This window comes from Arabidopsis thaliana, chromosome 2 (assembly GCF_000001735.4).
Source record: "Arabidopsis thaliana chromosome 2, partial sequence".
NCBI lineage: Eukaryota > Viridiplantae > Streptophyta > Magnoliopsida > Brassicales > Brassicaceae > Arabidopsis > Arabidopsis thaliana.
Genome location: NC_003071.7, coordinates 6,036,216 through 6,057,190, shown reverse-complemented (window position 1 = coordinate 6,057,190; position 20,975 = coordinate 6,036,216). Strand labels below are relative to the sequence as shown.

At 34.8% G+C, this 20,975-nt stretch overlaps 8 protein-coding genes and 1 pseudogene across 12 annotated transcripts; 6 read left to right on the top strand and 3 right to left on the bottom strand.

Moving 5' to 3' along the window:
• Positions 1 to 170: 170 nt before the first annotated feature.
• Positions 171 to 278, top strand: AT2G14289 (uncharacterized protein; the record flags this gene model as incomplete). Its single annotated transcript, NM_001124844.1, has 1 exon — positions 171 to 278. The coding sequence occupies one exon, from the start codon at positions 171 to 173 to the stop codon at positions 276 to 278; it is 108 nt and encodes a 35-aa protein (NP_001118316.1).
• Positions 279 to 412: 134 nt separating this feature from the next.
• Positions 413 to 1,153, top strand: AT2G14288 (F-box/kelch-repeat SKIP6-like protein; the record flags this gene model as incomplete). The annotated part of the gene is made up of 1 exon (NM_001124843.1): positions 413 to 1,153. One exon carries the CDS (start codon positions 413 to 415, stop codon positions 1,151 to 1,153), a length of 741 nt encoding a protein of 246 aa, NP_001118315.1.
• A 2,043-nt stretch (positions 1,154 to 3,196) lies between these two features.
• On the top strand, positions 3,197 to 4,859 carry AT2G14285 (Small nuclear ribonucleoprotein family protein). The gene is made up of 5 exons (NM_001084420.1): positions 3,197 to 3,273; positions 3,654 to 3,703; positions 4,056 to 4,093; positions 4,274 to 4,338; positions 4,510 to 4,859. Exons 2-5 carry the CDS (start codon positions 3,691 to 3,693, stop codon positions 4,577 to 4,579), a joined length of 186 nt encoding a protein of 61 aa, NP_001077889.1. The 5' UTR covers positions 3,197 to 3,273; positions 3,654 to 3,690; the 3' UTR covers positions 4,580 to 4,859.
• A 1,903-nt stretch (positions 4,860 to 6,762) lies between these two features.
• On the top strand, positions 6,763 to 7,263 carry SCRL18 (SCR-like 18; the record flags this gene model as incomplete). The annotated part of the gene is made up of 2 exons (NM_001036277.2): positions 6,763 to 6,864; positions 7,037 to 7,263. Exons 1-2 carry the CDS (start codon positions 6,798 to 6,800, stop codon positions 7,261 to 7,263), a joined length of 294 nt encoding a protein of 97 aa, NP_001031354.1. The 5' UTR covers positions 6,763 to 6,797.
• Positions 7,264 to 7,415: 152 nt separating this feature from the next.
• AT2G14280 lies at positions 7,416 to 8,191 on the bottom strand (annotated as a pseudogene; the record flags this gene model as incomplete). The annotated part of the gene is made up of 1 exon: positions 7,416 to 8,191.
• Positions 8,192 to 11,145: 2,954 nt separating this feature from the next.
• AT2G14270 (Cytochrome C oxidase polypeptide VIB family protein) lies at positions 11,146 to 11,612 on the bottom strand (the record flags this gene model as incomplete). Its single annotated transcript, NM_126995.2, has 2 exons — positions 11,146 to 11,321; positions 11,444 to 11,612. 2 exons carry the CDS (start codon positions 11,610 to 11,612, stop codon positions 11,146 to 11,148), a joined length of 345 nt encoding a protein of 114 aa, NP_179038.2.
• Positions 11,613 to 12,049: 437 nt separating this feature from the next.
• Positions 12,050 to 13,071, top strand: AT2G14265 (uncharacterized protein; the record flags this gene model as incomplete). The annotated part of the gene is made up of 5 exons (NM_001335419.1): positions 12,050 to 12,109; positions 12,162 to 12,263; positions 12,407 to 12,463; positions 12,607 to 12,664; positions 12,800 to 13,071. 5 exons carry the CDS (start codon positions 12,050 to 12,052, stop codon positions 12,856 to 12,858), a joined length of 336 nt encoding a protein of 111 aa, NP_001325174.1. The 3' UTR covers positions 12,859 to 13,071.
• A 145-nt stretch (positions 13,072 to 13,216) lies between these two features.
• On the top strand, positions 13,217 to 16,045 carry PIP (proline iminopeptidase). 4 transcript variants are annotated; one of them, NM_126994.4, is made up of 11 exons: positions 13,217 to 13,415; positions 13,657 to 13,853; positions 13,944 to 14,042; positions 14,132 to 14,242; positions 14,321 to 14,383; positions 14,517 to 14,610; positions 14,704 to 14,804; positions 14,968 to 15,069; positions 15,166 to 15,279; positions 15,495 to 15,569; positions 15,658 to 16,045. In NM_126994.4, exons 1-11 carry the CDS (start codon positions 13,322 to 13,324, stop codon positions 15,748 to 15,750), a joined length of 1,143 nt encoding a protein of 380 aa, NP_179037.2. In that variant the 5' UTR covers positions 13,217 to 13,321; the 3' UTR covers positions 15,751 to 16,045. The 4 variants fall into 4 exon arrangements, with proteins under 4 accessions (NP_179037.2, NP_001325176.1, NP_001325175.1 ...); NM_001335418.1 differs by having other exon boundaries at positions 15,344 to 15,569; NM_001335417.1 differs by having other exon boundaries at positions 13,217 to 13,568.
• Positions 16,046 to 16,093: 48 nt separating this feature from the next.
• Positions 16,094 to 20,387, bottom strand: AT2G14255 (Ankyrin repeat family protein with DHHC zinc finger domain-containing protein). Its single transcript, NM_201724.3, has 13 exons — positions 19,981 to 20,387; positions 19,769 to 19,909; positions 19,495 to 19,607; positions 19,279 to 19,358; positions 18,825 to 18,988; positions 17,969 to 18,107; positions 17,774 to 17,873; positions 17,503 to 17,560; positions 17,173 to 17,247; positions 16,995 to 17,093; positions 16,791 to 16,869; positions 16,565 to 16,713; positions 16,094 to 16,475 (listed from the first exon to the last, which is right to left on the bottom strand). Exons 1-13 carry the CDS (start codon positions 20,215 to 20,217, stop codon positions 16,299 to 16,301), a joined length of 1,611 nt encoding a protein of 536 aa, NP_973453.2. The 5' UTR covers positions 20,218 to 20,387; the 3' UTR covers positions 16,094 to 16,298.
• Positions 20,388 to 20,975: the final 588 nt, after the last annotated feature.

Below are 20,975 nucleotides of genomic sequence, written 5' to 3'. Positions count from 1 at the left end.
TTGTCAATTAGTTTCACAATTTGGTCTTATGTTGAGATATGTTTTCATTTAGTTTCCTCTATGTGTAGTCGACCGTTTGTCCTTTTTTTGTTTTTTGCCTGGTCTTGTTCCTTTTCTTTTTGATCTTTCTCGTTCTAAATATAGACCATGACATTGCCTGCTTAGGAAACATGTATGCCATAGAATCTCTAGCCTGCTATTTCTACACTTCATACTTAGTAGCCACACTTCACACCGGAGCCAGGACGGAGACTCACTCGGGTCAAAAATCTTTTTAACAAAAAACAAAAAGATAAACTTTATGACTCCGGTGTCTCGCTCCTGGATTGTCGGTCTGACGAGTGGCACCACGTGACCTCCATGAGTCTGGCTCATACTTCGCCGGTGGCTCACCTGGTGGACGGGAAGATATATGTGTTGGGAGGCTGCAAGGACAAGAATTCCTCCGACTAGGGAGAGGCGTTTGACCCAAAGACGCAACTTGGGCTGCCCTGCCAGTCATGGAGGAGGAGGAGGAGGAGGAGGATCAATGAAAACACCACGGCCTACAATGAGTTTGATACATGACAGTGTGGTGATAGAGGACAAGGTTTACGTGGTGGATTCATGGAACAAAAGCTTCTTCTACTCTCCGAAACAATGTAAATGGGGTAGAGGGAATCATGATTCAAAGCCTAAGAATAAAAGGGATTGGTGTATGATTGATAACTTGTTATACAGTTGTGGTCAGGGCGGGTGTAAATATTTGTGTGAGCCACATGAATTGGATAGGTGTGATGCAGAGGGGATGAATTGGACGGGAGTGAGAAGTTTTGATTTGCAGCGTCTCAAGTACAGGTTCTATCATTCGAGGGTGGTCCACTTTGGTGGGAAGATGTCAAGAGTGTGGCAAAGCGCTCAAGATTTACTTCTCGGTGCCAAATTGACCAACTTTGCGCTGAATATTGTCGTCTTCTGGAATGTTCTCGTCGGTGGTCGTGGTCACCAAACCTTGCAGATTTGGTGTTATAAGATTTCCTTGTGCAAGAGAGTCGACAACATTTGGGGCGCAAACAACATTTGGGGCACAGTTGAGTGCTCCAATGTTGTCTTCACTTTCTATTCTCTCTTGAGTATCGCTAAGGTCTTGTATTATATATCTGTTGATGTTTGAAAACTACTTGGATTTTCTTATGCTTTCTAGCTAGGTTGTAACATTAATAAAATTAAGCTGTTCCGCTTCACTATTTTAACACTCAAATGAATTTTTTGCTCCTAGTAATATGTATTAGATTCAAATGAAAATATTTGTATAATATAGCAACATGTCATTCTTAATATCACTTTCCATACAGAAAATTTTAGAATAAGAAATAAAGTTTGGTGTAATGTTATGTCAGGATTATATATGATCAAGCATTCAGTTCCCACTTTCCATTCTAGAAAGTACAAATAATTGTCATATGTTCATTTGGAGTAATGAGAAACTAAAAGGTATATGTTTGCCAAAGTGAGAGATGTTTCCTGATGCATATATACCTTGAATTTGTTTGTACAGAAGAGACAACACGACAGATGGAGGTCTATAAAACTCTAATGGTTGATTGATCTAAAAACATATCAAATACTTGCCTTAAGTGTAGCGGTTGAAGGGAGAGAGATGTACCACGATGAATTTTCATGACCAGCCTGTCGACTCTACTACCTTTCTGTTATAACAGTAGTTGGTTTCGGAGTTAAAAGCAGAGCTTTCTTTCATAGGATAGGTAAGTTTAGTATTGTTTGTGCAGTCTACTTGGTGTAGATAGATGTTTGTAGCAAAATGTGGTAGAAGCAACTGTGATATAGTATGTCTTTGCTTTACTCTTGAGCTTGGGTCCTTACCTTATGATTCTTGATGCATAACTTAGTGCTCAACCGCTTATTTTAAGAAAAAATTAACTTGTTTGTAATTGAGTAATGTTTGTACAAAAAAATTTAGAACAAGAAATAAAGCTTGGTGTAATGTTTGTCAGGAACAACAGTACTAGGAGTACTCTCGAGCCGCATAGCAACAAAATTCACTAGTAAATTTGGAGATCTGATTGATGTGAGTAGTTTAATTACTGAAGATATTTGGTTTTGCCTTTTATCATAGAGAGTTGTTTGTTCATTACATCATAAAGCATTGTACACTTAATCAGTTTAAGCATTCCGATGACATTTAGTGGTTTTCACCAATGAAATAGCATTTAAGATATCTTGATATTTTCTTTGCAAAGCCTTTGATAGGCTATCAGTGAGTCCCATAACAAGCAACATCAACTGCAGATAAATAACAAAATCAAATGTGTAAAAATACTTGAGAATACCATATGCTTGTCTTTCGGTGGTGTCGTCTACTTAGACTTTGACTTGTTTCTTGTACGTAATGGCATCAACTGAAATCACAAATCAAAACAGACATGATCTGTACAAAAGAAAGTTTTTCAAGTTCTGTAGCAGAATAAGAAACTATACCATCATGTAGATTACTAGGTAACTAATGAAATTATTGATGCGATAGAACTTATATTAACCGGTGTCTAATTTGATTTCTCGCGGTGAACGGTTTAGCTACAGTTTGGGTTTTAGTTTTGTTTTAGCAAAGTTTGTTTGGTTTTGATTTCATTAGTTTTGATTTTATTTTGGTTTTAAAATAAAAAACAAAATATGAAATAATGAATTAATATGATTATATTTGTTTTAGTACATGTATCTAATTAAACTATAATTTTTAGTGATTTGTTAAACAAAAAATCAAACACATACTACAGTAGAAACTCTACAAATTAATACTCGATAATTTAATAAATACGATAAATTAATAAATTTTGTCGGTCCCAAGTCGGGCCAATATAAAAATTAACCAAAATCGGTAAGATAATAAGATAATATTTTTTTTAATTGAATATACAAACAACAAAATATGAAGAAAATTAAATTAAGAAACATTTTAAAAAAAAATTAGTATTGTGTTTTACGTAAGTATAAATTAATATTTATTAATTTATAGAATAAATTAATAAATATTATTATATATTATTATAAATTAATAAAATTTCATAATCTTATATTATTAATTTATAAAGTTTCGTAGTTGTTTAGACTGGACACAGAAATAGAAATTGGGCAATTAATGGGCCGTAATAGAGCCTTTTGAGAATGATTAAGCGGCACACGCACAGTTTTGAGTTTTGTAAAAATCACAAAATCTTCTTCTTCGTCTCAAAAACCTCCCGACCAAACATTTTCGTTCGCTGCAAACTCATGGCTGTAAGTTTTTAATCTTCCTTCGCTAATCCACGATTTCGATTCCGTTATTTCTTTTTGGAACCCAGTTTTAGAATTTACTTCTAGGGCTTGCAAAAGCTCTGAAGTTCGAGCTCTTCTCTTGTTAATTTGTCCAATTAGAACTAATTAATGGAGTGTTCACGAATCAGAACTGATGGGTTTGGTTTTAGGTTTCGAAAAAATTTGCTTTTTTCATTATTATATGTATGAATGAAGCTTGGTTTGTAATTGAACGTCTATAGTTGATTTTTAGGTTACTACTGTTTTAGATGTAATTAAAGAGTATATTAATACTAAGTAGTTTCATTCAATTATTCAGTGGAAACAAGAGCAATGATCCATTTTTGTTTATTGTTTTGAAGACCATACCAGTAAACCCGAAACCAGCTTAAATGGGGAATGGAATACAAAGGTATTCCTATTCTCTGTTGAAATGTTCCTATTCTTTATACTTTGTCTTTCTTAGTAAGATTGTGCTATGACTTTCTTTCTAAGGACTGGATTGTGCTATAGAGAGGCAAATCACCTCGCGGATGGTTTGACTAACTATGCTTTTACTAGACCATTGGGTCTGCATTTACTAGACTCTTGTCCCGATTGTATTTCATTGTTGTTGTTGGATGATGCTTGAGGGTCTGCGCACCCCCAACGAATACGTTTGTAGTTTTCTTTACTTTCATTTAATAAAGTGAGAGGGACATTGTCCCCTTCGCCTTACCAAAAAAAAACTAAAGCTTATAATTTCTTATTTGTCACTTTCACAGGTTTTCTCGCTTCTGTTGACTCCTACATGAACTTGCAGGTATGGTCTTAGCTTCTATGTTCAACTCAAGATCATGTTCTTGTCATTGAAGTTTTAAACAGAGATTGATGTTTTCAAATTTCAATGCTTAGAAAATCTATTCTTAGAGTCTATGTATAGAGATACATAGATCGTTTATTCATTGTAGTCATTGAGATTTTCCATGCTTGTTTTTTGTAGCTAGGAAACACCGAGGAATACATTGATGGGCAATTGACAGGAAACCTTGGAGAGATTTTGATCAGGTAAAACCTTTCTTACTGCATTCTGAAAGTTTTTTACTGTTACAGTATTTGTGTCTTTGAACGAAATAGTTCTCGTGAAGTGACATTACTTGATTTAACTTAAGAATTGGACTTACTTGGCCATTAGATACACATTCATCATCTTGTCTCTGTTACTTGGTGTGCTCACAGATGCAACAACGTCTTGTATGTTCGTGGTGTGCCAGAAGATGAAGAACTCGAAGATGCTGATCAAGACTAACATGTGCTGATGACACTGAATTCTCAAGTTTGTGTTTTTACTTTGAAAGTAACAACAAGCCATTTAGTTTTATGCCATACTAAACAAACCTTCCTGTTGTTTTTTTTAACCATCTTCAATTTACGGCCTGTTATAAGCCATGATATGTTATGTGATCCTCGAGGGATGTTACCTTCACGATCTTCATATTCTTCTTCGAGTTCTGGCCTTCATTTGTTCACTTATAATACTCTGTGATGTAATACTTATATGTTCTAAAATCGAAGTAGTTTCCGCCTAATCGTATCAGATTCAGCTGTTGAATGTAGATGAGTGAATGTATCCAAATTCTCCCTACAAAGGAGATACCTATAAATTAATAAAAATGATAGATTTTCTCATAATCCCCCCTAACATTTTCGACTGCCACTTATTTAGATCTCCAAATAGTAGAATATGAATGTGAACGTTCAAGTATCTAAAATCAGATGTGGAACCTCAATAAATCAATCAAGGTGACTATACCGTACTTTGATTTAGGCAAAAAAAAACCTGATGGCCCTCTAATCCCTACCTCCAGACCATTTGCTTTACGTATACCATGCCCTTATTCGTGTACGTCAAACTTTCATCATCATAAATTTTATCATGTACACAATGACCGGTGCATGTACATTGCTCAGATGCTTGAAGATCATTCTCCTCAAACGAATAGATACTTAGTCCATCACGTACACTGTCACATGTGTACTTACAAAATTATAATAGTTGACTCAATATCTTTGATTAACCAACAGGCGGTTGAGTGTCACCAACGGCTCCGACATAACCTATACCATATTATCTAACAACAAAATCATACCACTTTTTGCCATCGTAATCATTGTTTTCTCCTTCACTATTGTCTATAATCGGTTCCAGCACACTCCCTATTGGGATTGGATCCCGAACGCTACGTTCGGATCCACTCGAAGATTGCCACATGGATAACAAGTCAACTGAACTAGAATACAAGTGAATTACCGAACCAAAGTCTCAAGATAAGGTTAGACGAACCGGAAAGCTCAGAGGACATGCCCGAAGGGGAGCAAGAGTTTGAGATTGAATAAATGGACTGAGTACTCCAAAGCCCATCAAAGGTTTAAAAAGGTTTAAAAGAATACGTTATAGCTTTTATTACAGAATTAAAACAGACACATTTAATAGCATAATGTGTATAAGTTATAGAATAAAAATTCGTATAATAAAAACTTGCAAAATAAAATAAAAGCAAACAATTAATAAAAATTTGGGCAACGGTATTCTTCATGGTTTTTAAGAAAACAAATGAAGAAAATAACTTCTTTTTTTCGTTGAGGAGAAAATAATGATATTAAAAGATTTTTAATATAGTAAAAATTGCCAATATTAGAAAGTGTGTTAAGCATAAATATATTCTTTATTACAAAGTGGCCCATCACACAACTGTTCTTACCCGAAATAATCTATGTAATAACTATTCGAAAGCGAACCAATAAGTAATGTATACTTACATATGTTGATATGAATTTAGATTTTATTTCAAGAACTTATACAATTTATTACAAGAAAAACTATTGTATCTAGTTATGATCGATATGAGAAGATTTATGTATTTTAAGTTCTTTCTTTACCAATTCATGGGGATGCCGAAGAAATTGTTACTACTATAGTTCTATCAGTTGATCTAATTTGTGCTGCAATAATCAAACTCACAATTTTTTGCATAGTTTAACATCTTTTCAATTCTATTTTTTGCTCTCTTTCTCTTACATTTTCTGCTTGTATAAGCATAACTGTTTCTTAACTAATAAATTTGACATCATATTTCTACATATAATTATCAATAATTTTAAGTATAAGAATGATAATAAATACAAAAACAAAATATTTATCATTATATATAAAGTTGATATAAATAACATTTTCTACTAACAACATAAATTCAACTACAACTTTGGAAATACCATCAGTTTTGACAATATACTAAAATCATTTTTTTTTTAAACTAATGTTATGAAAAATAGTTTACTATAAAATAGACCATCGATCTTTTCTCTCGCCTCAACTTTTTGCTACCACATTTCCTTTCTATTTTTAGGCTTCTCTCCAATTTAGTTGAAGAAAAATATCTATTTTTAGTTTGTGTTAACTATATTTAATAAGATTCCAACAAGTTTTTGTAAGTAAGATACCTAATTTTTTATTAAAGTTTGGAACAATGAGATATACTACTTCATTTATAGTTTTCTGTTTTTACATATTCCTCTTTACAAACCTTGTTCAAGGTAATAATTATTTTGTATATATTTTCACAATTTGTTCCTCAAATACTAAATTTAGATTATTTCTTTAATGAATAGTGGTTTTATAAACATAAACTTTTAATATTTCTGTAGTATTAGATATTTACTTTGACGGCAAAAAACATTTTCTAACAACTTTTCATATTATAAACAGGAGGATTGGTAAGAATATGTAACCATAGAATCGAGGGTTATGGAACATGTGGGCCTAACGGACGTAAGATATGTTTAGACGCATTTTGGAAAAATCAACCATCTCCCGGATTATCAAAGAACTTGGAGGGTTGTCAATGTGAAGACCGTCGTAAGAGGCCACAATTCAAGGGGCTATCTCATTCGTGTAGTTGTTGTTGGAGTTATCAAGGTAATTCAGATGAATGAAGAGTTATCAGTCTTTTGAGACTATGTCGTTGTTTGTTTTGTTATTGACTTGGTAAATAAGGCGGACTTGTAAGAACTTAGCCATGTTTGATTAGTTTGCTTTGTTATCCTTGTTTTTCTCTATTTCAATTTCTTGTAAGACTATATATAAACTCAATTGTGATCACTGATTTTTAAAAGTTAATCTCTTGACTTGAGGCTTTTCTATAAATCTATAGACATTTAAGAAACTAAGAGAACTCTTTTAAAGTCGCAAGACAAAGGAATAAGCTGTTATCACCCGAAAAGATGGTGTTGAATGGTAGGACAACTTGAGGTCAGTCGCATTCCGCTTATAGTCTACTTTCTTGCTCCGCTTTATTCATTATGTGCACTAGGGCTTCAGCACATAAGATAAAGAGAAACGGCGACAGTGGGTCACCTTGCCGTATACCTCTCTCCGGTTTAATATATCAATGTGGTGCACTGTTTATAAGAACTGAGTATGAAACTGTACGCACACAACTCATTATCAATTATACCCATCTCATATCAAAACCTAGCCTTATCAACAATTCTTCAAGAAAGTTACACTCCATTCTATCGTAAGGCTTTGACATATCAGTTTTAATTGCATGGAAGTCTTCATCACAGCTCGGGTTTGTGCTCAAAGTATAAACCATTTCATGGGTTAGTAAAATATTATCCGATATGAGACGACCTGATACAAATGCTCCTTGAGTATCTGACACAATAGTTGGTAAGAACCATTTTAATCTCGCACGTAGCACCTTAGATACAATCTTATAGATCACCGAGCCAAGGCTAATAGGACGAAGATCCGACATTTTTGTTGGATTTGTCTTCTTTGGGATCAAACAAATTTGTGTGAAACTTCCACTCGGCAGGAAGAGTACCAAATTTGAAAATCATTGAACCTCCTCGATTAAGTAAGCATGGTAAGAGTATCTGGACATCCTATCATATATTTAATAAATTTTAAACAACATAAATATAATAATGATAACAATCTGAGTAAATGCCTTTTATACTTGTGCATAATTGTTTTTTTATCGCAACGTTTCGTTAAAATATTTATACCTGTGTCTTTTTCTCTCATCTTTTTCTTTAAATATTTACGGTAATATTTTTCGACAATTATTTTGTTCAACTACAATCGTATCCTTTCGCATTTGAATGTTTGTGTCTTTTTTTATCGCAACTTTTCGTAAAAGTATTTATTGTTTTCGTTAAAATATTTACGTTATTTTTTTTTACAGTTATATTTGTTCAACTATAGTCGTATCATTTCAGTTAACGGTTTTGTCTTTTTATCGTATTTTTTTTTAAAATATTTTTAGTTTTTTTTACATTTATACTTGTTCAACTACATTCATATCTTTTCAGTTTGCGGTTGTGTCTTTATATGTGCATCTATTCATTTAATGTTAAGTCTCTTAATTATATTTCTTTGCATTTGTTGTCACAACTGCGTATGAATAGAGTTGTTTATATATTTAAAATATTTGAGATTTTTAAACTCTATATATTTGTCATTTTTCTAAATAATCCCATATTTTTGTTTTTTCATATCGATTTTTGTATCATGATGAATAAAAAAATCTGTAAAATGGTTCCAAATTCTTTACTCTCTAAACTATTTATAAACATACATCATTTTAATATGAAAGAAATTCTTCTAATTCTTAATCTAACCAAAGTTTGTTGGAATCTAATAACAAAAAGAATTTCAATAAATGCATTTTGCATTTCTAAACGGTTATGTTTTTTGTCGTACTTTTTCGTTAAAATATTTACGGTTATCTTTTTACGGTCGTGTTTTTTTTGTCGTACCTTTTCTTTAACATATTTACGGTTTATTTTTTGGACGGTTATATTTGTTCAAATAAAGTCGTATCTTTTCGGTTCTGTCTTTTTATTGTACATTTCCTTTAAAATATATACGGTTATTTCTTCACAGTAATATCTTTTTATCGCATCTTTTCGTTAAAATGACGCATCATTTAGTAAAATTTATATAATAATTCAATTATTTGAATATATTATCACTATAATTTAATACATAAATACTAGGCATGGATGTTCGGTTCGAATTTTTCGGTTATAGCCTCTTAGACCATCTCCATTAGGGGTTTTTCATTAGAGTTTTTATAATTAAAACAAACAAAAATAATGAAAATAAAGGAGAGAGTGTATAGAAAATTTCTCATTTCTCTTTTCATTATTGGTTCAATCTTTTAACTAAAATAAAAATTTAATTACATAATCAAATTATAATAAAAATATTAATTTTTTTTGTTGAAGAAACTCTGTTTCTCATTGATGGAGATGCTCTTAGGATTATAAAGGAACGAAAAAAGTTTCGGTTTGGTTTAGTTCAATTTTGGTTATTTTTACCGAAAATATCCAAAAAGAACCAAAATACCCAAAACAAATTACTTAAGGCTAGGATTAATGTTTGTTACTTAGGATTGAAAATAGAGAATATTACACTCTTAGACACTTTTTAAAAACTTTTTACAGGATAAGACACTTTCAAAACACAAGGCACTGCCAATAAAAAAATTGTCCTTTCTGCCCCTGAAACCAATTTTGGTTTAATTTTCTAATCTCAATTTCTAAACTAAAACCAATTTGTGAGAAACCTCTCTTTCTTACCCAATCCTTCACGACGATTTTAGAGTTTCATTTATCTGGGCAGTTAAAACCCTTATCACAACGCCGATAACATCATCTCGACTCCGGCGATCATCCCGACGAGTTTTCTACCGGCGAATTCATTTCCTCGTCCCTCTCCCGTCGTTATCGTCAACAAAGCTTTCAATCGGCCGACATTAATTTGTCCTCTCCCGTCGTCGTCGTCAACACTTGCTCTCCCGTCGTCGTCTTCATTTTCTTGTCTCTCAATCGATTCGTCGTCTTCGGCGTGTGCTAGTAACTTCTACACGGTCCTCAAATGCAAGGTATTAATCTTCTCCAATCATTTTATTTGCTCTAATTATTCAATCGTGTGCTAATTCTATTTATAATATCCAACATTGTGAAAAGCTAATAGGTGAAGACATGAATGCTTTGTTAGGTGATATTTCAGAAATGTTAATCACAAGACCTTATCTTCTTACCACAGACTTTGGCTTGCTTATCTCCTCATTGTTGACGGTGTCCTCATATCCTCAAACCAACCTAGTACGCCTACATTTAAATATGTAGAGATGTTGGCAGATTTGGAGAAGTTCCTTAACTGGCTGTCTATACACATGAGGATAAATGGTCAAAGAAACATGGATAATATACTTTGGATTGACGTTTATTGTTCATGTATAAACTTATTTATTAGTATGAAACTAACATGTGAGTCATTAGATGATCATATGGACTGGACTGCTTGGACAATCATTAATGGACAAGTATGTCTTTGATTTGCTGCGAATGTGTTTATAGCTCGAGAAAATTGTATCAACATGTCTATATACATGTGGATAAATGGTCAAGGAAACATGGATAATGTACTTTGGATTGGCGTTTATTGTTCATGTATAACTTATGTATTAGTATGAAACTACCATGTGAGTCATTAGATAACCATATGGACTGGATTGCTTGGACAATCATTAATGGACAAGTATGTCTTTGATTTGCTGCAAATGTGTTTATAGCTCGATAAAATTGTATCAACATGTCTATACACATGTGGATAAATGGTCAAAGAGACATGGATAATGTACTTTGGATTGGCGTTTATTGTTTATGTATAAACGTATGTATTAGTATGAAACTACCATGTGAGTCATTAGATGACCATATGGACTGAATTGCTTGGACAATCATTAATGGACAAGTATGTCTTTGATTTGCTGCGAATGTGTTTATAGATCGATAAAATTAGCACTTTTTTGTTTGCTCATCTAACATTATCATTGGAGTCCAACTTGATATAACCTCTCTAGCTTCTCTTCTTCCTCTCTTACAATAAACAAAATAACCATCACCTTCTCTTTCAACCTCTCTACACTCCTCCCTCGACGTCATAGCTACATCGGCCGATGAAGAAATCGGAGCTACAAATCCAGCAACACCAATCGGTATATCAAGCCTTGTAGGTCGTTTCCTCTTTAAAACTCCTCCCGGAGGAGACGATGCAGAAACGATAACCCGAATCTAGATGGAGGTTTCTCGAAACGAAGACGAAATGGCGATTTAGGAGAAGAAACAGTGGTGGATATAGAGGAAGGAGAAGATGTTGGAGGTTTGCGATGAGAAAGAGATTGGCCGGAAGAATTATCAGCCATCAACATCGAGATTGTGAGATAATCGGAAGACCTGTAATTGTGAAGGTAACTCTTTCTCATCTGCAAATCTCAACTGTCGTTTTATTAGATATCAATTCAAACAAAACCATGTTAACCGGTTAAGCAATTGATGGTTTAGTTTGAAAAGGATATAATTATCATTTTATCATCCAGAAACAAGAGAAAATGTCTCATCCCTGAAAAGTGCCTAAAAAAAAAAGAGAATATTACGTGATTAGACACTTTTTTAAAAGTTAGTTCATAATTATGCACTTTAAATAGAGAAAGCACTTTAAATGGAGAAGGCACTTTAAATAAATTATTTTATTTATTTACTCTTTAACTACATTTTTTCAATCGGCTATCTCTTCTCTCTCCTTTTCCCATCTCTTCTTTTTTTTTTCTTTTTTTTTTTCTCACTTTATCGAAGAAAAAAACCTTTCCCAGAATATCTTCAATTCCAAATCTGCAATTAATCTCCAAATCCACTCTACGCGATGGCTTTCTCTTCTCTCTTGACTAATTGGAGAATACGAGGTCTTGGTTTCTTTAAGATTGTGATTTATTTTGCAATTTAAATATTTGTTTTGACATAAATTTGAGATTTAGTTATCTAAGAAACTTCTTCTTCTTCAACAATGGCGACTTGAATTGATTTCTGCTCTCTCTCATGTGTCAAACTCGTTTCACCTATGTAGCATCGAGATTCCGGTTAATCAAATTTCCTGTTATTATGGACATGGTATACATAATGGATATAGATCAGTAAAAAGGTTTCCGAATGGATATATTTAAATGGACTCGTTATTATGGACACCAAAAAATTGTTTGTTGATTTTTCTTTCGGTTTGTAGAGACCTCTACCTTCAAAACCTTATGGACATGGAACTTTAGTTTCTTTACAAAACACGGTTAATCAAATCTCCTGTTATTATTGATAGGGTATATAGAATGAATATAGATCAGTAGAAAGGTTTCTGAATGGATATATTTAAATGGACTCGTTATTATGGACACCAAAAAATTGTTTGTTGATTTTTCTTTCAGTTTGAAGAGACCTCCACTTCCAAGATCTTATGGACATGGAACTTTGGTTTCTTTACAAAAGCACGGTTAATCGAATCTTCTGTTATTATGGACTTGGTATATAGAATGAATATTAATTAGTAAAAGTTTTCTGAATGGATATATTTAAATGAACTCGTTATTATGGACACAAAAAAATTGTTTGTTGATTTTTCTTACAGTTTGTAGAGACCTCCACCTCCAAGACCTTATGGACATAAAACTTTTACCAAATTCCTGAGATAATCGAGATCGAATTGTTTAAGAAACTTCTCTCAAAAGTTATGGAGACGTGGAGAAAGAGAGGCGCTACAAATCATGAAGAGAGAGAGAGAGAGAGGGAGAGAGAGAGAGATTTTATTTATTTTGGGTAAGGATCGTGGAAGAGGAATAACAAGAAAGAGAAATTGAGAATTAAAAACATAAATATTGAATTGAGAGTAAAAAAATCTAAGAAAAAAAAAATAGTAGAAAAAATGTTTATTTCCTATAAAGTGCCTTAAATCGAAAAATATTTTTTAAAAATGCCTAATATTAGAACATTTCCAAAAAAATAAGATTTTCTAAAAATGCCTAAACGTGTCAAATTATCTTGAAAATACGTTGAAACAGTGGTGGAAAAATCTCGACCCGATTGGTATCAATTAAGGATCCGACGCGTGTCTCTTTTATTACTGAGAAATTGCTGAAACGGGTCAAATACTATGAACTTGATCCTTGCATCGTTCTCTTTGGCCCCTTGCTTCTGTGTTCGATTCTTTCCTTCAAACCATAACAATCTCAATCTCTTATTCCCAGGTCTCTCTCTATCTCTCTCTCTCTGCTACAAGCTTATAAGTATTTTGTGGTCACATGTCACTAATCATTCTCATGATCCTTAATCTTAGCTCCTAGGGTTTCTGTGAATTAGTCTAATTTTACAATTTTATGCCTTTGAGGATATATCTTAATGTGAAAGTTTTAAACTTGTAACTCAAAAACCATTTGTTAGTTAGTAATCATCATCATTCTGAATTGAGCTTTGTTTGAATTTGAGTAGGGCAACGAAAGATTCAAGTTAGTTGCGGTGGTAAGAGTGAGGTGTTGAAGAGTGATACAATGGAACCTCATGAAGCAGAAACGTTTGTGAACAAGAGAACCCTTTATGCTCCCATTGAGCCATATAGCAGTGGAAATTTAAAGGTTTCAGATGTTCACACTCTCTACTGGGAGCAATCAGGCAAACCCGATGGACACGTATGTAAAACCATCATTGTTATTGAATCAACCATCATGTGTTCAAGTTTCTAACTTTTCCATTGTATGATGGGAATTAACATATTGCAGCCGGTTGTTTTTCTTCACGGCGGGCCGGGAGGAGGGACGGCTCCTAGTAATAGGAGATTCTTCGATCCGGAGTTTTATCGGATTGTTCTGTTTGATCAGGTCGGTTTGTGAATTTTGTGGACACTTTGAATACATTGATCCAGCTTGTATATTCATCTTTAAGTTTTTATTGTCTTGTTTTCTTCTAGAGAGGTGCGGGGAAGAGTACACCGCATGCTTGTTTGGAGGAAAACACCACATGGGACCTTGTGAATGATATTGAAAAACTAAGAGAACATTTGAAAATACCTGAATGGCTGGTGAGAGATTTTCTTCCAGAGATATGGTTCTTGATGTTGTTGAGATGGTTTAAGAGCCAGAACCTCTGTTTTTGTCAGGTTTTTGGAGGATCATGGGGAAGCACTCTAGCTCTTGCATACAGTCAGTCTCACCCTGACAAGGTGCAAATCTTGATGTTTACATTCTTACATCTGAGAATAATAATGGTTGTTTAGGGATTGATTGAATGGAATATGATCTAATAAGTAGTTTTCTTACCTATAATTTCACATCTTTTAACTTTTTTGGTGCAAGGTTACTGGTTTGGTCCTTAGAGGGATCTTTTTGTTGCGTAAAAAGGAGATTGACTGGTTTTACGAGGGCGGTGCTGCTGCTATTTACCCTGATGGTAATTCTCTTTCTTGTATCCCTGTGTTGGAGTTTTGTGTGCAGTAGGTTCCATATTCTCTTCTTCTTAAGTGTTTGTTTCTTTGTTTAAAAGCTTGGGAGGAGTTCAGAGATCTTATTCCAGAAAACGAGAGAGGTAGTAGCCTTGTGGACGCGTATCACAAAAGATTGAATTCTGATGATCTGGAAATTCAAGTATGTTGAGATCTAATCACTATTACACGAGAAAAGGCATTGACCATCGTTCTTTTTCGGCATTTACAGCAATTGAACTCTCATCTTTTAGCTTTTATAGCCGAAAGAATTTGGACTAATAAATGTCTACCGTAGTAATTATTGCATTCTTATGATCTTGTAGTACGCAGCTGCAAGAGCTTGGACTAAATGGGAAATGATGACTGCTTATCTTCGTCCAAATCTTGAAAACGTTCAAAAGGCAGAGGATGATAAATTTTCATTGGTTAGTTTTATCTGGATTCGTTGACCTGTTACTATATAAAGCTCATACATTATCTTTATACTGATTTCTTAACGACCATTTGGCTTTGTGCTGCAGGCGTTTGCAAGGATTGAAAATCACTACTTTGTTAACAAAGGTTTCTTCCCGTCGGACTCACACTTGCTAGACAATGTTGATAAAATACGACATATCAAGACCACCATTGTTCAGGTACATCCTTAATATAAGAACTGGAATTGTGAATTGATTGATCTAATGAGGCCGAGTTGTGTAGACGATAGGTTATAGAAATGGAAACACATGCAACAAGAAAAAAACATCGGCCTTAGGTTTCTCACGTTGTAAACACAACATTGATTTGGCTATATACATTACATTTATATATTATGGGATTGAGATTGGGTCTGGATTATTAAAATGGACAGGGAAGGTATGACGTATGCTGTCCTATGATGTCTGCTTGGGATCTGCACAAAGCATGGCCAGAGGCAGAACTCAAGGTAAGTTTAAAATCTTTTCCAAGATTTCTTCAAGATCTTTCCTAAGTTTAGTTTTGCTTATTGTCGTAATGCGACCAACGGTCTGCAGATTGTTTATGATGCTGGGCACTCGGCAAATGAGCCAGGAATATCAGCGGAACTCGTGGTTGCCAATGAAAAGATGAAAGCACTTATGGGATGAAGTATTTGATGGAATGAAAGCTGCTCATTTTGTTCATTTCTTTGGGACCTTTGTTCATATTTTCAAGTTTGTTGCTGCAAAGTAAATATCACATTCAGAGTTAGTTGTTAACGCGAAACCGAATGTTATTTCCATGGACGTTTATACCCAAATGAAAAAGACAATGACATAGGTGCAGTGTTTTGAAACCCGGACTATAAGCACCAATGTAACCAATGAATGGGACTCTAACGAATACCTTAGAACCATGGCCTTTTTGAACCGTTTAAATGCAGAAATCCCCAACAAAAACCAGCGGTAAAAACATATGAGTCAAATAAAAATCCTTTTATCAAGAGGATTGGAGACTATGGGTGTTGAGTAGCATAATGGTGAAACTGGTAAGTGATAAAGGAAAAGATTTACAGAGTGCAAGAGGTGTGTCAAGTAAAGGAGAAGAAACTTGAACCTTACTTTGCAATATATGAATCGAAGAGGAGATATATATATACACAGTATACTAAATCAGAGGGTTTATGCATGTAACAATGCGATGAGGAGATGTAAATTCAGAGAATTGAAGACGGGACAACCTCGTCGTCCCTGGTGTAGCCATGAACCAAAAAATCGGTGCAGTTTCTTCGCAAGCCGTGGTTATAAGGGTTGTAGAATCTTCCGTCAGGTCCCCGCAAATAACTGAATCTCTTCGCGTTCCATAATTCGTTGGTTGTAATATTCCGAGCTATCTGCACCAGACAACCAACAATAACTGTTATACAATCATTTGCAGAGGGGAGGGAGAACCAAATTTTTACTTTAGCTGAGACTTCCTTACCATATAAGACTGTGAGATTGTCAATGTCATAGTCGCAATGAAAATGAGTAAGTCGAAAAACAGAAACACGGCAGCATCAGGGTGTTCAATGACTATATGTTTAATCCATGATTCTCCGTGGTGTACCTGTGGGATACCTCTCCATAATCCTGTAGCAAAAACAGATGCTTACTAATAGTCAAATCTAATGGCAGGATTGCGAGAGAGAGTTGTTCCAGTCACATACTTTGAACAGCAGTTGTGCCACCAACGAATGATGTTAAAGCTCCCATGATCACAAAGACTAAGAAGTAGCGTTTATTCTTCTGTGAAATGAGTAAGTGTATCAAGATACCGTTAACCAAAACAATATGCATAACAGGGTGTTTCATGTCATTACTATATCCTTGCCACTTTAATTAGCAGAGCAACAAGTGAAAGAGATTCTTACCTTACCAACACAGTTGGAAATCCAGGGGCAGTGATGGTCAAACTGTTCAACGCAGCGCTTACAAGTGGGGCAGTGCTTAGATCGCACCGGTCTAATTATCTGAAGAAAAAATGATAATTGTAGTTAGAAAACAAAGAAAATATCGAGGTAATCCCCTGAAATAAGGATTGAGGAAAACCTTGCAAGTGGGGCAGAGTTGGGACCAGTTTCCTTTCCATGAGGGGTTTTTGAAATTGATATCAATCAAAGGGTCCTGCAAACATCAGAAGATAATATGTGAATCAAACCTTTCAGAACAAACCTTACGACTGTTCAATTGATCTAAAGTCGGTGTCTACTTAAATCAGGCATAGTTCAGCATGATCAAGACGAAAAGCTTAAACAATTAACAACTGCGCATTGATTTCGTATATATATGCATGAACCCAATTTAGACGGATTGCCAATCTGCTAGACGAATGTTCACATTTCTCTCATCATGGAAACATGGGAAGAAAGTTCAACTTACGTTGGCAGTGTGTTGGCTGTTAGCTTCACCGGTTCTTTTAACGTACCCGGGATCTTTCCTATAAAAAAAAAAGAGACGAATTAATCACTCCAAGACCATTACACCACATACACCTCTCTCAGAGTCACTACAAAGTAGTTACAGCCTCACATCTCAACCTCCTCATTTCTTATGAAGAAGTAAGATTAGTTCTCGCTGACTCATTAAGTAAGTACATCAAACTAATATGCACAAAAACTTCAGATAAATTGAAGATGACTAATAAGGATACCTGCTAACACGATAGAAAGTTATCAGTGCGTAAACACCACATGAAAGACCGAAACATGCCCACAGACCAACCATAGCAGTTATCTTTGGGAGATTAGAAGCTACACATGAATGCAAAATGTCAGGACGAAATAATATAAATCCATTAGTAAGAACCTCAACACACACACACTATTTTGTTGTATGCGTTATTCACCTGAAACAATGGATGTGATGAAGAGGACCATAAGAATGACTATTAAGCTGAACAACATAGGAGCATAGCTAGTCTCTCCCAGTTTTCCACAGAAGATCTTGTCCACAAAACTATTCTTACGAGTTCGCATTGCCTTCGACTGAAAAATATTAAAATCGGATTCTCAGAAAGCACATCATATCAAATGATTAAAATTTTAAGAAAAACTAAAAAAAACCGGGGCAAACAACATTGAACATACTCTACAACCATTAAACAAGGCATACCTCATCCTGTGAACTCTAAACCCTACAGTAACCCTAAAACAGACCGCTATCATATTGTCGCTCTTACATCTACACCCTAAAACTGAAACAGACCGTAGAAACAAGTTCTCTACCAGAATGATGCTTAACTATATCTGAAAATCAGAGCCAGTTCATCTAAGGATACTGAGAAAAAATTCTGGGTTAGAGCTGCATAAGAAAAAGCAAATATCACAAAGCTGCCGTCTTTTCTGCGTTTAAGGCTTATCTAGTAACTGTAAACTTATAACCATATTTACATCAAACTTTCATATATTCAATGCTATTGTTTTTTCATATGTTTGTCTGTTTGTAAATTGTAAATACAAATTTACAGAACTTTGAAAGGGTATTTTGCATGAAACATTTTTTAAATAGCCTTATTAACCTATTCCTGTCCATTTAATGATGATGAAAATGAAATATGAAGGAGACTTTGATTTTAAGGAGCGAGCCAGCAAGCAAATGTCGGATCCACAAATCAAATTTGAAGAAGCTAATTGTGAATAATCAAGATATGTTCCTCTTTACGGATGTTAGAAGGGTAGCAAGCAACACTAAACATTACGTACAAGGAAAAGAGCGAGCTGCCTGTGACCTTTATCAGAAGCAAGCTTAAGTGGCGTGGATCCAGTGTTATCTTTCAATATCAGTTCCTCCTTGGTTCCAGCATGAACTAGCAGCGTACAAGCCTCAACGTTTTCCTTAATCACAGCCCAGTGCAAAGGCGTGCAGCCTGGCAAGCAAAGTGATTAATGTAAGAATTTCTAAGAAAATAGTGCAAAATATATATCAGGGTATCAGCATTCTACACTTTTCGCAAGTCATTAACAGTCTGGAATGCTATAACAATCCCTCCATAAACAAACACTCAAAAATCAGAGTTCATAATCTCTTATCCGTTTTTGCACTTATCTTTACGCATCATAAGGTACAGAAAAAATTCCGATGTAAGCCATTCTTTATTAATTATAGAGCAGACAAGTAAATACAGTTAAAAGAAAGTTTTAAGAGTTTCTGATTTGCCTGTGTTATCTTGTCTATTTTGACATGCGTCCCGAAAGAGAAGTAACCGGACTGTTTCTGTGAATCCATTGTAAGCAGCCCTGAGTCATACAAACATGAAAAATATAGAGTTCACAGTAGTTCTCCACAAATTGTCAAATGATAAGTAACAGAGATACTATGTACAACTAAAGAATACACACTCTAAGCATCCATTAATATCTCTAGTATCCATACCAGTGTAGCGGACTCCTCCCTTCAATATCTAGTGCGTTATAGTCAGCTGCATAGTCCACAATAATATGATTCACGAATGCTGTTTGTCCATATTGAGAAGCAACATGAACTGCCTGCACAACAAAACATGTCGTAGATCGACAAAATCTTACAAGAATCTGAAGCCTATGATCACAGCAGCAACAAGCCTGATGCAAAACTTATAACTCCTGATCCATTTCACACACCTTTAGCAAACAAAAACACAAAAATTACAACAGAAAGAAGATATTACCCTGAAGCCATTGACATCAACAGCTTCAATACGAGCTCCATGTTGAAGTAAAAGGTCAGCAACATCAATGGAGCCTTTAACAGCTGCCCAATGCAATGGTGTCTGTTGTATATTATCAGCTGAATTAACATCACCACCATGCTGCAGATAGTTCAAATCCAAATCAATCACTACACCGGAGAACTATCACAGTATTATCGAGAAATTGGTACCTGGATGATATATTGAGCAACGTGGAGGGAATTGTTGAGTGCCGCCCATTGAAGAGCGTAGAAGCCATTATCGTCGGGAAGTGAGACGGAAGAGCCATTATGTTCGACGAAATGTTTAAGTTGGTGGAGATCGCCGTAAGCGGAGGCGGAGAAGACGTCGGTGATGGTTGGTGATTCGGTAGGGCTTTGGTGAGAGTTGGAATCTAGAGGCACTACTTCGATCTCTGATGAGTCCATTGTTGCTCAACGATCTGAATTGAAATTGAAGTTTGAGGACTTAAGAAAGAGGTGAATGAAATGGGTCGGATCCAGAGTGGGTATTATCTCGGATCTCGGATCTTGGATCTTGTTAAAGTCTACTCTTTCATACTTTGACTAACGCTGATTATTCATTTGTCATTCCATTCCTCACTTAATTGGAAACTAGTTTGTTCGTTTCGTCGCAGCGGCAGCGGCAGCAACAAACACTACCGTAGATTATTGTTTGTTTTGTTACCGTAGTCGTTGACGTAGTCTTTGTGTATGTTTTTAATACGTTGACGGCGAGTGCCGGTTAGAGCAGTTGTAACGGCAAGTCTTTATGGGTTTTTTTTGTGTGGCAGACTCTTCCAGAGGCCCAAAATTAAATGAAAAATACCAAAATAGATAAGGACGCTCTTTATGAAAGGGATTTTTTGATATTTAAGGGACCCATACGTGGCTAAATGTTATTGGCCTATGAAGTTTATCGACAAACATAATTTTTGAGCAGACTTAAAGAAGCTGCTGTTTGGTGAAGTGGTGTTTGTCTGACTTTGTCACCTTCGTTTGACTTGGCTATAGAAGTCTGATTTGAGCATTGAAAGATTTTCTGGAATCTTGGAAATGAGATCTTTCTAAGGATATAAATATATTCCTCTGATTCATTGTGGTTTGATAGGAATTTGCTCTCAAAGTTGGTTTTTCGCACAATGTATTATTCTTGGTCTGTGTTGCGATTTTGGCAAAACGGGTTA

Bases quoted from the DNA above. Each gene is read 5' to 3' on its own strand.
- AT2G14285 (NM_001084420.1), top strand. The intron at 4,094-4,273 runs GTATGGTCTTAG...TGTTTTTTGTAG, and splicing joins ACTCCTACATGAACTTGCAG to CTAGGAAACACCGAGGAATA. The intron at 4,339-4,509 runs GTAAAACCTTTC...GTGTGCTCACAG, and splicing joins CTTGGAGAGATTTTGATCAG to ATGCAACAACGTCTTGTATG.
- PIP (NM_126994.4), top strand. From the start codon at position 13,322: ATGAACTTGATCCTTGCATCGTTCTCTTTGGCCCCTTGCTTCTGTGTT. The intron at 14,384-14,516 runs GTGCAAATCTTG...TTTTGGTGCAAG, and splicing joins GTCAGTCTCACCCTGACAAG to GTTACTGGTTTGGTCCTTAG. The intron at 15,570-15,657 runs GTAAGTTTAAAA...AACGGTCTGCAG, and splicing joins GGCCAGAGGCAGAACTCAAG to ATTGTTTATGATGCTGGGCA.
- AT2G14255 (NM_201724.3), bottom strand. From the start codon at position 20,217: ATGGACTCATCAGAGATCGAAGTAGTGCCTCTAGATTCCAACTCTCAC. The intron at 17,874-17,968 runs GTGAATAACGCA...ATTCATGTGTAG, and splicing joins CATCACATCCATTGTTTCAG to CTTCTAATCTCCCAAAGATA. The intron at 17,094-17,172 runs GTTTTCCTCAAT...TTTTTTCTTCAG, and splicing joins AACTCTGCCCCACTTGCAAG to ATAATTAGACCGGTGCGATC.